The sequence below is a fragment of the Micropterus dolomieu genome, linkage group LG08 (assembly GCF_021292245.1).
Source record: "Micropterus dolomieu isolate WLL.071019.BEF.003 ecotype Adirondacks linkage group LG08, ASM2129224v1, whole genome shotgun sequence".
NCBI classification, from domain to species: domain Eukaryota; kingdom Metazoa; phylum Chordata; class Actinopteri; order Centrarchiformes; family Centrarchidae; genus Micropterus; species Micropterus dolomieu.
Window position 1 is genome coordinate 11,728,545 of NC_060157.1, and position 12,574 is coordinate 11,741,118.

At 40.9% G+C, this 12,574-nt stretch overlaps 1 protein-coding gene across 5 annotated transcripts in view; it reads left to right on the forward strand.

Annotated features, from left to right (window-relative positions):
• Positions 1 to 12,574, forward strand: part of LOC123974933 (cadherin-4-like) — a 259,907-nt gene that overhangs the window by 50,454 nt on the left and 196,879 nt on the right. The window contains exons 1-2 of one of the 5 annotated variants that reach the window (XM_046055966.1): positions 7,904 to 8,189; positions 10,886 to 11,035. The exons of 3 other annotated variants lie outside the window; for them this stretch is intronic. In XM_046055966.1, the coding sequence (XP_045911922.1) occupies positions 10,966 to 11,035 (70 nt within the window). In that variant the 5' untranslated portion in view covers positions 7,904 to 8,189; positions 10,886 to 10,965. Of the gene's footprint in view, positions 1 to 7,903; positions 8,190 to 10,885; positions 11,036 to 12,574 lie in introns of those variants that run through there. One more of the 5 variants, XM_046055969.1, reaches the window with a different exon arrangement.

Here is a 12,574-nt window from a genome sequence, read left to right on the forward strand (position 1 = left end):
CCATATTACTCCTATTTTAGCTTCATTACACTGGCTCCCAGTATGTTTTAGAATTGACTTTAAAATTCTATTGATCACTTTTAAAGCTCTTCATGGCCTCTCACCTTGTTATATTTCTGACCTTTTAGTCCCATACACACCAGCACGCACCTTGAGATCCTCGGGCAGAGGTCTGTTGTCTGTTCCAGAGTCTCGACTGAAAACTAAAGGGTACAGAGCGTTTGCTGTCAGGGCCCCGAGACTCTGGAACAGCCTGCCCGAGGAAATCAGGTCAGCTGAGTCAGTGAACTCTTTTAAGTCCCTTCTTAAAACATACTTTTATAGGAGAGCCTTTCCCGATCTTATTTGACTTTGTTGTATCCCTTTTATTTTATTGTATTTTACTAATTTTATATTTATCTTAAACGTGTATTTTAGTCTTTTCAATGTTTTCATGCTTTTATCTTGCATTGTTTTTGTATTATTGTCTCTTGGGTATTATTGTCTTTACACTTGTTAAAGCACTTTGTAACTTGTTTTTGAAAAGTGCTCTACAAATAAAGATTATTATTATTATTATTATTATTATTATAATAACACGCAACTAATTAACATTACACTGTTACAAATTTTCTAACGTTACATTGCAGCCAAAAAAATCAACGTCCTATAAAGGGTAGATGTTAGCTAGCGCTAACCGTCTTCACTTTTCCAGCAGTTGCAGAAACAACATACTTAACGGACACACTGTGACCTATACTGCCAGACTGACAAGTGACTAAGTTACTTAAATATTTTCCTCTACTAACAATCACTGTCATGCTCTCCCCGTTCTGCCGCTCGCCCTCTCTCTTTCGCTGGCCCACACACTCACTTTGCACACACAGGACAAACGGAGCCAAAACAGCGTTGAGTGTTGGTGCACAGTGTGCCAGTGAAAATCAATAGTGTCGCAGTCATATTGATGAGCGTGTGAAATTTTAGTAGCGTTGGTCATTCATTCATCAGCAGCGAAATGTGTCGAAGACAGCGGCAACACTGGTCTCAGACCAGTAACAGAGATCACGGGTCTCTGTTATGTGTACACCTCCGACTGTCTGGGCGCTGCACTTCCACGGTTCCAAAAGGTCCGCCATTTGCGTTCTGTGAACATTACGTTATCAATTAATATACATTCTTCTTATATAAATTTCGAAGCGGACGTGGAAGATTCTGAATTGATTAACAAATGTCAAAAATGTTAAATGATTGTTCCTGTAATTTATTAAAACAAACAAAGACATGCTATATAACATTAAACATTACTATGAGCTATTATTCCATTTTATATCACTAATTCTACATTGTGACTAAAGTGTATTTATAACGAGGCAGAGTCGATGGTTATAATGTACATAATATATAAACATATAGTGGCACACAGTAGTATAAACTGGTATTACTATTAGTTATAAAACATTAAATCAGAAGGTCTCAATGACTTGAACTTTGCTATAACGTCTAATGCATGTTTGTAAGTGATCATAACAATTGTCATAATGTCTTATGGAAGCATTATATCGTTTTTTATAAATTTATGCATAAGTCATTATAGCGATGACCTTCATAGAAAGTCTTACCTTACTTTCTTGTTAGCAAACTTTTTTGCACATCCTTTAACTTCCCCGTCTGTCTGTCTGTCTGTCCCATCTTTCCGCCTCACCCTCTTTTCTCCACATTTTCCTATTGTCTATTGTCTTGTCTCTGAGTTCATTCAGTGCCCGTTTCCCACCCCTCTGTATCTCTGTCTGTCTGCAGTGGCCTAACCATTTAAAAAGAACATTAAAAAGAGATGGGAGGGATAAGGTGAGAGAGAGTGAGAGAGATGAAGGAGTGAAGGTGAAGGAGAAGGAGGAGAAGGCAGAGGGAGGGGCTGAGGTGTGAGGCAGAGAGCAGTGCAAGCCTAAGTGATGCTGACAGGGACACATTTGCTCCAGAGCTGTGGAATTGTGTTGTGTGAAATTGAAACGGCGGAGCATCAGGAGCAGTTATTTGCAATAAATTTCAACTGCTTCAACACTTTGAAGGCGCTCCCCTACCACTGCCATCCCCACGATTCCTTCTCCTTCGTATTTTGAAGTTACCTCAAGCTATATTCCTTCTTTCTCTTATTCCCTTTATCTCCCTTTCTCTGTCTCTTGTCTCTCTCTTCTGTTCTTCCTTCTGTCTCTTCTCACTTTTGTTTTCTCCTTCCTTGTCTACTTCCCTTCTTCATCTGTCTTTGCACTGCTGGTATCCCTTAGGCCTGCTGAGCGTTGTGTCCAGGCTTGACAGTTGACGTCCAGGCTTGGCTTCTCCACCACAGGCCTCTCTCATCCTCATCTTCCCCCCAGCATCACACTAAGCAGCAGTGACAGGCACCAAGGCTGTCAGCCAGTCAAAGAGCAGAATTAATTTGTTTAATTTCATACCTTTTCATTTAGCAACCACCCCAGTCAAGGCACGGGGTGTCAACGCATCCAATACATTTTGCATGCACTCTTTTTTTTTTCTCTGGCTAGAAGAGAGAATGGTTTGGAGGGGGTCAGGAGGATGTCGACCAGAAGAGGAGGAGAACGGGAAAACATTTGCACCTTTTATAGTGCAGCGAATGTATTTATATCAGGATGTAATGGAGTGTTTCTAATAATAAAAGGCAATTTCCAAAATAATTTTTGCCAGCTGATTATACAAGTTCATTTGAGCTCTAGAGGCCTTGTGATAACATTGCTCACAGACCTGTTACACAGGAAATGGGAAGTGACATGAAGTTTAGCACCGTGACCTCATCTGAGCCTGTCAGGTTTTAAAGGAGCTCGCAGATGCTGTGATGAAAATATTAAATTATTAGTCTTAGTCCCCCAGCCCTTCTACCTGCATCCCCCACACACACACTTCACCCCTTGACCATGCACAATCATGCATAAATCCACACTTGCTCACACATGACAGACACAGATGCACATGTAACTAAAAACAAAGACGAAAGAGATTCTAACAAATCCTCTGCACTAAGAATGGAGTGTACGCTTCACGCAATCATTCCTCCTGATTAAAGTGACTGGCTGGCTGTGGGCATGTTTGACTGGCAGGGAATTAAGGTTAGTGGTGAAAGTTTACCTTCAGTAATTATTATTAGAACAATTCTTTTACCCTAAAAGTGCTTAACAACAGTTGGCTTGGCAATATAGCCAAAAAACTAAATCTCCATTTTTAAGGACGTCATGTTAAAGACAGTTAAACAGGAATAGTATTAGAGCTGCACCACCTGCAACGCTGTCGTAGTTATGCATTTAAAAAAAAATTATATATGGTTATATATGGCTTATTCCAGTGCTACAGTCTTCACAGTTGGCAAACTGTTTGTCTTGAGGTTTGAGTTTCATGGGTTGAGTGTCATCTGAAATTTTTCTTATGCTTCAAAACACAAAGTGCTTATTGTGGTCAGGCAAAGAATAGTTAATTTGACAATTCAGTCATTTAGTTGCTCTGATAACATTCAAGTAATTTGTGCAATTTTGTTTTTGACCAGCTGTAGGATTAATGTCTTTTGCATTCTTCACATATATTTGGAGTCTCTGTCTGTCTGTCCAAGTGGTAAGACTTAATAGAAGCCATGTTACTATGTGTGGGAACTCTCCATTGACTCTGTGACTCATACAGACTCCTAAGGGGGATGTTAACATGCAATATAAACTACAGTCCATTTCCATTAATTATACCAGACCACAAAATCACTTGTATCAGCAGGCATTAAAGTTGTGTTAATTCATGCTCCTGTTTTTGTATGAATATTGATGTGTTCATAAAAAACAGGGCTCTGATTACTAAGACCTCCAGGCCTTTGATAGAGGGCTGCAGGGATTTCTGAAAAATGCATGAAACATAAAAGTAATATGAAAAGTTTATTAACTCTAAATATCCCAGTGCCAAGCACACATGTGATTACACAGGGCTAATTAAAAAGCACTTTTACATCCCTTTGGAGCACACTGTTTTATTTTACAAGCTTTTGTTATTATTTCCTGCATTCCTTGTTTACAGAACATTTGGTGTGATGGTGCATAGGTGCCTTCTGACACCTGAACACATGCATTCAATTTATTATTTTTTAAGTTAGTATTTTAATAAAGGTGAAGTAAACTGAGAGGTCAATTTGCATTTTCTTCTCCCTGGAGTTCTGTTACTTTGTCCTGAGAGACACTGGGGAGGAGGCAGAGGTGATGCATCCCTGACAGGCTAGCTTTAGCAGTTCTCTTAAAGCACTGCACTCACTCAGTGCAGGGAGCTAATGTGTTTGACCCTCTTTCCCAAAGGAAGTGGTTCACGGCTCTTGCAGATGAATGAATCAGCATGTTTATAAGAGCTCCTCATCAGTCACACCATTTTCTTGCTTCTGTTCTTTTTAATCTTTGCTTTCTGTCTTCATGGTGTCCTGACACAGTGATACTAAACAGTCATTAGTTGAACTCAATATATTGTCTGGGGGATTTAAGTTGAAGTGATATCATGCTTTTGATTCTAAAATAAGAAACAGAAGTGTAGTCTGCACATAGCGATTGTTAAAAAAGATTCAGCAATGCCCCTACTGCTCTCAGATCACTGTACAGTCAACCATATTGCCTTTTAGATTTATTCACCATCACTTCCTAACCTCTTCTTAATGCAGATATGAACTGTTTGTCACTTTTTCAACCCCTCTATCTCCTCTCTTTTATGCACCAGGGACCGGAGGCGGCCATTCTAATATTTCTCCCATATGGGTCTTTCCTAAGATATTCACAAAAGCCCAGTTTATTATCTGCTAACATAGTGACAATACTAGTTCATGAAATGTTAACTCTTCAGGCTAACTCTCTCACTTTCTTACTATGCTACACCCTGATCTCTCTCTGTCCTCAAGACACTCTGTCTCTATTGTGACTTTCTGTTTGTCTCATTTTCGTACATATTACATATTCACTGCTCTTATCCATTCTCTCCCTTGGCTATACATTAGTTCTTTTCTCTCTGCCGGGAATAGCTTTATGATACAACCAATGGCATCTGCAATTTTATATCTGCATGGATATGTGTGAAAAATTTGTGTCACTGCTTCTATGTTGTGTTTGTTTGAGCTTGTGTTTGTTTGAGATGGCATGTGGGAATCCAGCATACAGTTATTAACATAGTATGTCACCTTACAAAAAGGAGGTCCTGTTGAATCCCAACACTGGTTGTTTTATGTGTGAGGTTTTCAAGCTGTCCCTGCAGTTGCGTCATTTTCTTCCTTTTTATAGTGCAAAGAAATTCAGCTTAAGTAAACTGACTGTAACTGACTGTGGTAATCTCTCCGTGGTGTATTTTTGCCTTTCACCAAGTGCATGCCGGGATGAAGGCTCAACTATGTGACTATCAATTCACAAAAATTCAGTATCAGCTGGGCTACAATAGAAATAACCTTGTATAAAAAATTCATGCATAAGCTGTATATATTTTCATAGTACTGTATATACTCATTATATACTACTTTTGTATTTCGTCCTTATCTGTCTCCAGACAAATTTCATGTGAGCAGAGCCTGAGAAAGTCAGACCTTTTTGAAGAGTGTAGACAAGGTCACTGGTACAATGGCCAGCTTATGTGTCTGAGATGAAAGAGACACAGGTGTGTTCGTGCAAGCAGAATTCCCTCAGAATTTCCTCTTCATCATTATTCTCTGTGTCTGTGTGTGTTTTTTTACTAAATGCATGCACTTAAAAAACACACACAAATCTACCTGATGGTCACGCGGGTCAGGCTGTGCCCTGAGCGTTGTGCGATCCAGAGGTTTTGAATTCTTTGTCCCCCCTCCTTCACCAGAGCAATGAGCGATGAGGGTCAGTGCTCAGGTTAAATGACCAGACCCGTCGTCCACGCAGCTAGTCACCCGCTAACAGTTGCCGCGGAGAGTAGCACTCTCTCAGCCCTTCGAATTCACCCCTCTCAGACACACTTGTGCACATATTAAAGCGCAGAGATAGAAAAATAGAAAACAGTATCCTACACTCAACCAGAGATGGATAGAGATACATAGATACGTGAACACACACACACACACACACACACACACACACACACACACACACACACACACACGCACTCAGAAACACACAGGCCAGGTAAGTGAGCTTTTCCCCCTGCGGCAGTGGCTGAGAGGCTGCTCAGCGATCAGTGAAATGGAGTGTTGCTCAGCTCAGTCTGAGCTTTATTCTCTGGTCTCTCTCCCACTGAGACGGAGCCACATCCACCACCAGCACCACATAGATCCTCATCCTCATGGGTGAGCAAGTTCAGTTGACTCGGATAACTCTTTAGTAACTTTTGGGGCAATTGCAGTTTGTGGTGTTGTATTGGATTGCACTGCATCAGTAGACCTACACTAAGTGAGTACATACATTGCCCAGTGAAAACCTGACTTCTCCACATTTTTGATTTCGGATTGTGATTTTTAGGGATGGCAATGTCAGTCTGTTGGTCTCTGTCAGTCAGTTGGTCCACCACTTTTGTCCAGACTGAAGTATCTCCTACAGCTGAAGGGATTTCCATAATATTTTGCATAACTTAGCTAACTTTAGCCCTCCGCAATCTTGAATGGAGGTAAAATTATATATGTGAAGCTGTTATAGACTTTTCAAAAGTTATTGTCTGAGTGGATCACATTCTGATAGTGAAACGAGTCATTTAGCGTAGGTTGTGACGCTCAAATATATTGATCCACCGTGATTACTCTCGCATAGGCTACGCCAGGGGTATTCAATTAGAATTCAAGAGGTCCAGTTAGAGAAAATTTCCCAAAGCAAGGTCCGGAACATCATAACGACTAACTTGCGTTATCATTCAGTACCATAACGTATAGTTGTATCAACATATGTTTTTAGTCAACAATGGACTGTCAAATCAAACAATATTTCAGTCAGTTTTCACATCAAACTGGAGGGATAATAAATAATAACTACTCTAATAATAAATTCTAAATTTAAGTAAACAGTACAAAATAAAGTGCCTAATTTTTAGAAAAAATGAAATAAAAAGTGTAGTTTGAAGTGATGAAGTGCAGTCTTAACCAATAAACACTCAACACATCATAACAAATGAACAGCTGTAGTGCCTCCTCTTCTTTCATCCCCTCTTACAGAGCTACCACTTTTCTACTTTCTGTTGTTCAGTGAGAAATGTGAGCTCCGTCACGCGGTAGTAAGTGTCAATAATAAATTGGCTGTAGGTTGGCAGTCCGGAGAGGACAGCAGCTGGGTCCGTATCCGGACCACGGTCCGCCTATTAGTGACCACTGGGCTATGCCATCGATTTGACTCAGAAGTATAAATCACACTTTAGTGCATATAAGCAAATGTAAGTAAAGTGACGAACATGGTAAACATTCCACCTTAAACAGCATTTTCATTGTGAGCATGTTTGGTATGCTGCTGTTAGCGTTTAGCCTCACAAGTACCGCCTCATAAAGCCGCTGTTGGATGAAAGTTGAACAATTACATGCTCCTCTGTGAGTTGATAAAATTATCCAACTTCATGTCCTTTTAGTAAGCGTTTAAAAAGTGGCATTTTGGAGATGCAAGGTTTTTACCTGTCTACAACGCATTTCTGAATGTGTTTGCATGCATGTGTTTTTTATTGTGTAAACGTGTGTGTCTCTCTGTGTGTACTGGTGTCAGTATGTGTATCATTTTGGTCTGTAGCAGAGGGCGGTGTCAGTTCTAATCTGGGACAAAGCAGGGATGGAAAGGTCAACTCTGCAGTGAAACACAGAGATAGACACACACACAGAAAACACACACACACACAAGATAGACAGAGACAAGCACACATATAGACACACTGAAAAGCAAGCACACAAAAGAAGATATTTATGGGAAACATGACTCATGTGAAAAGGTCAAGATTCACACTGGGGATTTGCAGGTGTATGCCACCTAGCTTTGTGTGTGTATATGGAGGTGAACACACATGTGTGTGTGTGTGTTAGCAGACGCAGGAGTGAAAGCGATGAGAGTGTCTCTATCTGCTTTTTGGGAGCCTTGTGATATTCCTCATGGGAGGCAAAAAGACAATGTAACAGTGAAGCGAGGAGCGAGCGGGAAGCAGAGAAGAGAAAGAATGGAAAAAGAAGAGAGCCAAGAGAGTTGAGTGTGAATTTCCTTAAAGTGCTCCATTTGGTGAGTCATTATTTTCACTAAAGCCGCAAAGAGCATTTTGTTCCCCAAAGGAGTTGCTCTTACCCACTCCTTTCTGCCTGTTCTTCCCCATTCCTTTCTTCCAGAATGCCAGCCAGTGTCTGTCATTTGTTTGTTTGCCAGATAACTTTTTCCGCACTTGGAGCTCCAGAAATCTATGATCTTTTAAGATTTACCTCAAACCTTTCAGTGTATCCCTCATAAATAATACATTGTAAAAAGAGACAAATTAGCATCCCATATTCAGTACATGCTCTGCTGCCCCTCTTTGCTTATATTCCTTTTTCTTAGTGAGGACCGCTGATCCAAGCTGATAGATTATGTCTGTGAATTCATAGAGCTGTATTGCTTACTCATGCATATCTGTCGTGGCGGTTATTGTATCCTCTCTGTGGGATCTGGCCGCAGCCATACAATCAGCTCAGTGAGATAAATAGGAACACAGAGAGAACAAACCTTGCTGTCACTACAAATAAACATCTGTGGGGGCGCCTCAAGGCCAGCAGAGGCTTTCTCTTACACATAAACACACTTGATAACACAGATGCAGAGACACGCACAGACACACACACATTAACACGCAATCCGCCCCCTCCCACCTATTCAGTTGTTCAGAAGGTTACTATCCTCTCCTGCGTATTATTTCGATCTGGAGAAACAAACGCCTTCATTCCCTCTGGATTTTGAGATAAGCAGATTGGTTTGTCTTTAGGAGAAGACAAAAGGAGCTCAGTCCACACAAAGGTTTATAAAATGGCACCACCATGGTGGTAGAGAAGAGACGGAAGCTCACAAGAGCCTACCTCTAATGCCAGAAAATGTCACTTCCCATATCAATAATAAAGGCATGCAAATTCCTACCCAGGTACTTTTGTCATGGTTGTACATCTGGGTCTCCTGCTCCTCCCGTCGCTCACCATGTGACTGCTGCACTAGCTAAATCATTTTTCATTTTTGCTGGAGCTCTGTATTTATATTTAAAATCCCAGCACTGCTACCACCCATTTTTCCTTTCCACATCTGTTTCTCTACACTTTTTTTGTTGGATGGCAAACATTTAATTTCTGTTGTAACTTGTTGTCAGCATTGGTTTGCTCTTCTGCTCTCTCTGCCTCAGTACAAGAACTTCAGCAGACTGCGTGGCTCCACCAAGCGCTTGAAATGCTAATCGAATTGATCTGGATGGGGATATTAAAAAAACGTGGGTGATTGCTGTGACAATGCTCAGTGTGGGGCTGATTCAGAGCGTCATAAATATTAATAGTGGATGCCCATCAGAGATGGCATGTCATTGACAGTCCCATGATTACCCGCTGAGTGCCATGCACAGCAACCTGTACAAGTGATGTAGTGTTATAAACAGAGTGGAATTGACAAGGAAAATAGTATCAGTCTCAGCTGATTTCTGGAGCTCCAAGTGCGGAAAAAGTTATCTGGCAAAGGTAACTAACATTCTTTTTACTGTAGAAGACAGGGGGCATTCACATATATACTGTAACTGAGGAGTTTGACTTTTAGATTAAACTTGCATGTGTTTCTCAGCTGGTAATAACTGATGGTGTTTTTTTTCTGTGCTTACAAACATTACATCACAAACCTTTGATAACAAACAAAGAATTAAATTAAGATTTAACATATCATTTATTTGGACATTATGACTCTCATCTTTATAGAGATAGGCAATGAATTGTAAGTTTGGTTACACTAACATGTATCATGGGATGAGATGTAAAGTAGTTGTTGAGAATGATTTAGGCCACTATTTTGTGTACATTAACATTACATAAAATGCATTTTTATTTACTCCACAATAGGAAAGACCAAAATCGGTTCAACACGGACAAAAATGTTCTATATCAAGTCTCACTTTGGCTTTTGAACATGTTAACTCTGTCTTTTTCTATCAAATACACACACATGCAGACGCACACACACTTGTCCTTATCAGCTTGGAAACACAGAGTTTCTCATCGACTGCAAACCGGGGCAAGTAACGTTTGAGATGACCCCTGGACATAAACAGGCTCCCTCTTCCCTTTGAAGGGTGCCATTGGCTAAGCAAGGCACGTCTGTATTGATGCACATAGTTGGCAGTCTGCAGACAAGATCCACAGAACATCCAGGGCCATGGAGAAAATCAATGGTTCCCATCTCTGCTTGCTCCTAACTGATCCGAGGGCAGGCGATGGATCCTGTTTATGACTTTATTATGGGCTCTGTCCAAATTATTCATTGAGGTAGACCATCATAATCCACTGCCTCCTCAGGTCAGGTCTTATTGTCCATAGTTCACTTTACCATTGACTGCTCAATGTTCACACTCATGCTGTGTCTTTAGGTCTACTTTGGCATCAATGAGTAAGGTTTTTTCCCTCATGTCCACATCATAGCCAAGCTCGGTTGAAAAGCAGGAATGTAACATTTTGATTTTGTTGGAGATGGAGGAAAAACAACTTTGAGATCTGACATTTTGGTTTGATCCTATGACTCAACATCTTGACTTGAGAGAAGTAGTACACAAATAATTTGACATGCTGTGCAGTGAGGTAACTTTTATGTGACTGTGCTGGTTGGCATGATATGTTTCAGATCTGTCAGCACTTATATTCAGATGCAGAGAGACACATTCATTTTGACAGACAGTATCTCAATCAGTGATGCTGTTACTTGTAAACAAGCCTCCGCAGATATTGTCTACAGTCTCCCACCTGATAACGCTGCAAGAGTCTGAGATGTCACCTGCCACAGTAGAGAAAGGATGTATGTGCCTGTCGGCCTCCCTGCCTTCCCCTCCTGCTGTCAGCGCTGGCCCAGTCTAACGAGGACAGGCAAGGCTAATTGAATCCTAAACACTCCTGCTTATCCCTGTATTTCATTTTCACCAACCCTAAATCTCCCACCTTCACTACAGGGATGGATTAAAACTCAGGCCTTTAGGACAACACAATTCTATGCTTTAGATGTTGTTACTACTCTAATGTTTTTTGTCTCCCCATTTATTTGTCTCTCTCTTTCCCCTCCATCTGTACCTCTACTCTCACCACTTTTATCTCTAGTGCTTCCGTCTCTCCCATGGCCCAGGGCTTAATTGGTGTTATCCTATTACTGTTTTAATGGTCCGTTAGCGCTGAATTTGGTTGATGAAAATGTATGAGCATAGCTGTTAGTGCGTTCTCTCTCAAAGCAGAGATCGGCATAAACAGATGCCAGCACAACTATCAATCTGTGCTGTTTTTCTTTCTTTTCATTTGTACATTTACAGAAAAGTGGGCTTTCAGTGTTCGGCTCCAAAGCTACTGGGGTTCTGATCTCAGTCTTGGCACAGTTGGCTGCAGTTCGCTGGGCCTAAAGGCCAAAGCGTTTACTGAAGTAAATTAATTTTCAATAAAATAAAACAACATAATGAATAAAACAACCATTGTAATTGCATGCCAGCTCCCTCTCAGTGTGAGCAAACTCTTTTAACTTCTTTACAGTTTTTTTACAGAGCTGCTAGAAAGAAACCTCTATAAATATCAATGACACTTGGGAGTCAGAATGAGCGAAGTCAAATACAGCTCCTCCGGCTCTGTGATACAATGGTCAAGGTGGACCAGATTACAATTGATTAAGTTCTACACTGCCAAGGTTTGATCATTTTTATGAAAAACTAAGAAAATTGGGGAGACCTTTAGCTGAGTAACTGTTCCTCCGAGGAATGTCTGCATACTAGAGGACAGAGGGGCTTTGTTAGAGAGGGAACACTTTCGTCCCTCCATCCTGAGGGTCAACTTTTAAGTATTGACAGATGAGCCCAGGCTCCACTCTGTCCCCACTCACTGCGTTCCCTGATATTAATGGCCTCTGATGCTCAGATAGACAGAAGCATGTCCTGGGATAAATCATTCAGAGGTCATCGGTGAAGCTGCCACTCATGCTCTCTGACGTCTGCCTGTCTGGTTCTTCTCTTCTTCTTCAATTCCCTGTCTCATTCTCTCGTTGTCTGTGCATTCTTCTCCTTCTCTTTCGTTCTCTCTACATTACCTTCTGTCTTTTCCAATTTCTGTCTCTCTCCGGGCCTTTGTTTGTTTGGTCACCCCTCACCAACAATGCCCACTATGCATGGTGTAAGCTGCTAAGTCGGGCCTCAGCAGGCCATAATGTCAGATGTAATGGGAACATTTCATTTTATTAAACTCACTCTCCACTCTGTCCATTGAGAAAACTGTTGTTGTTTTAATATATAAGGATTAATTATTAACAAACAACATTATGTTTGTTGAAGGCTGACACATTGATGAGTACAAGCACACGAATTGGCACGCACACATGCACACACATACAGTACATATACATACAGAAACACACACTCTGCAATTCCCCATGAC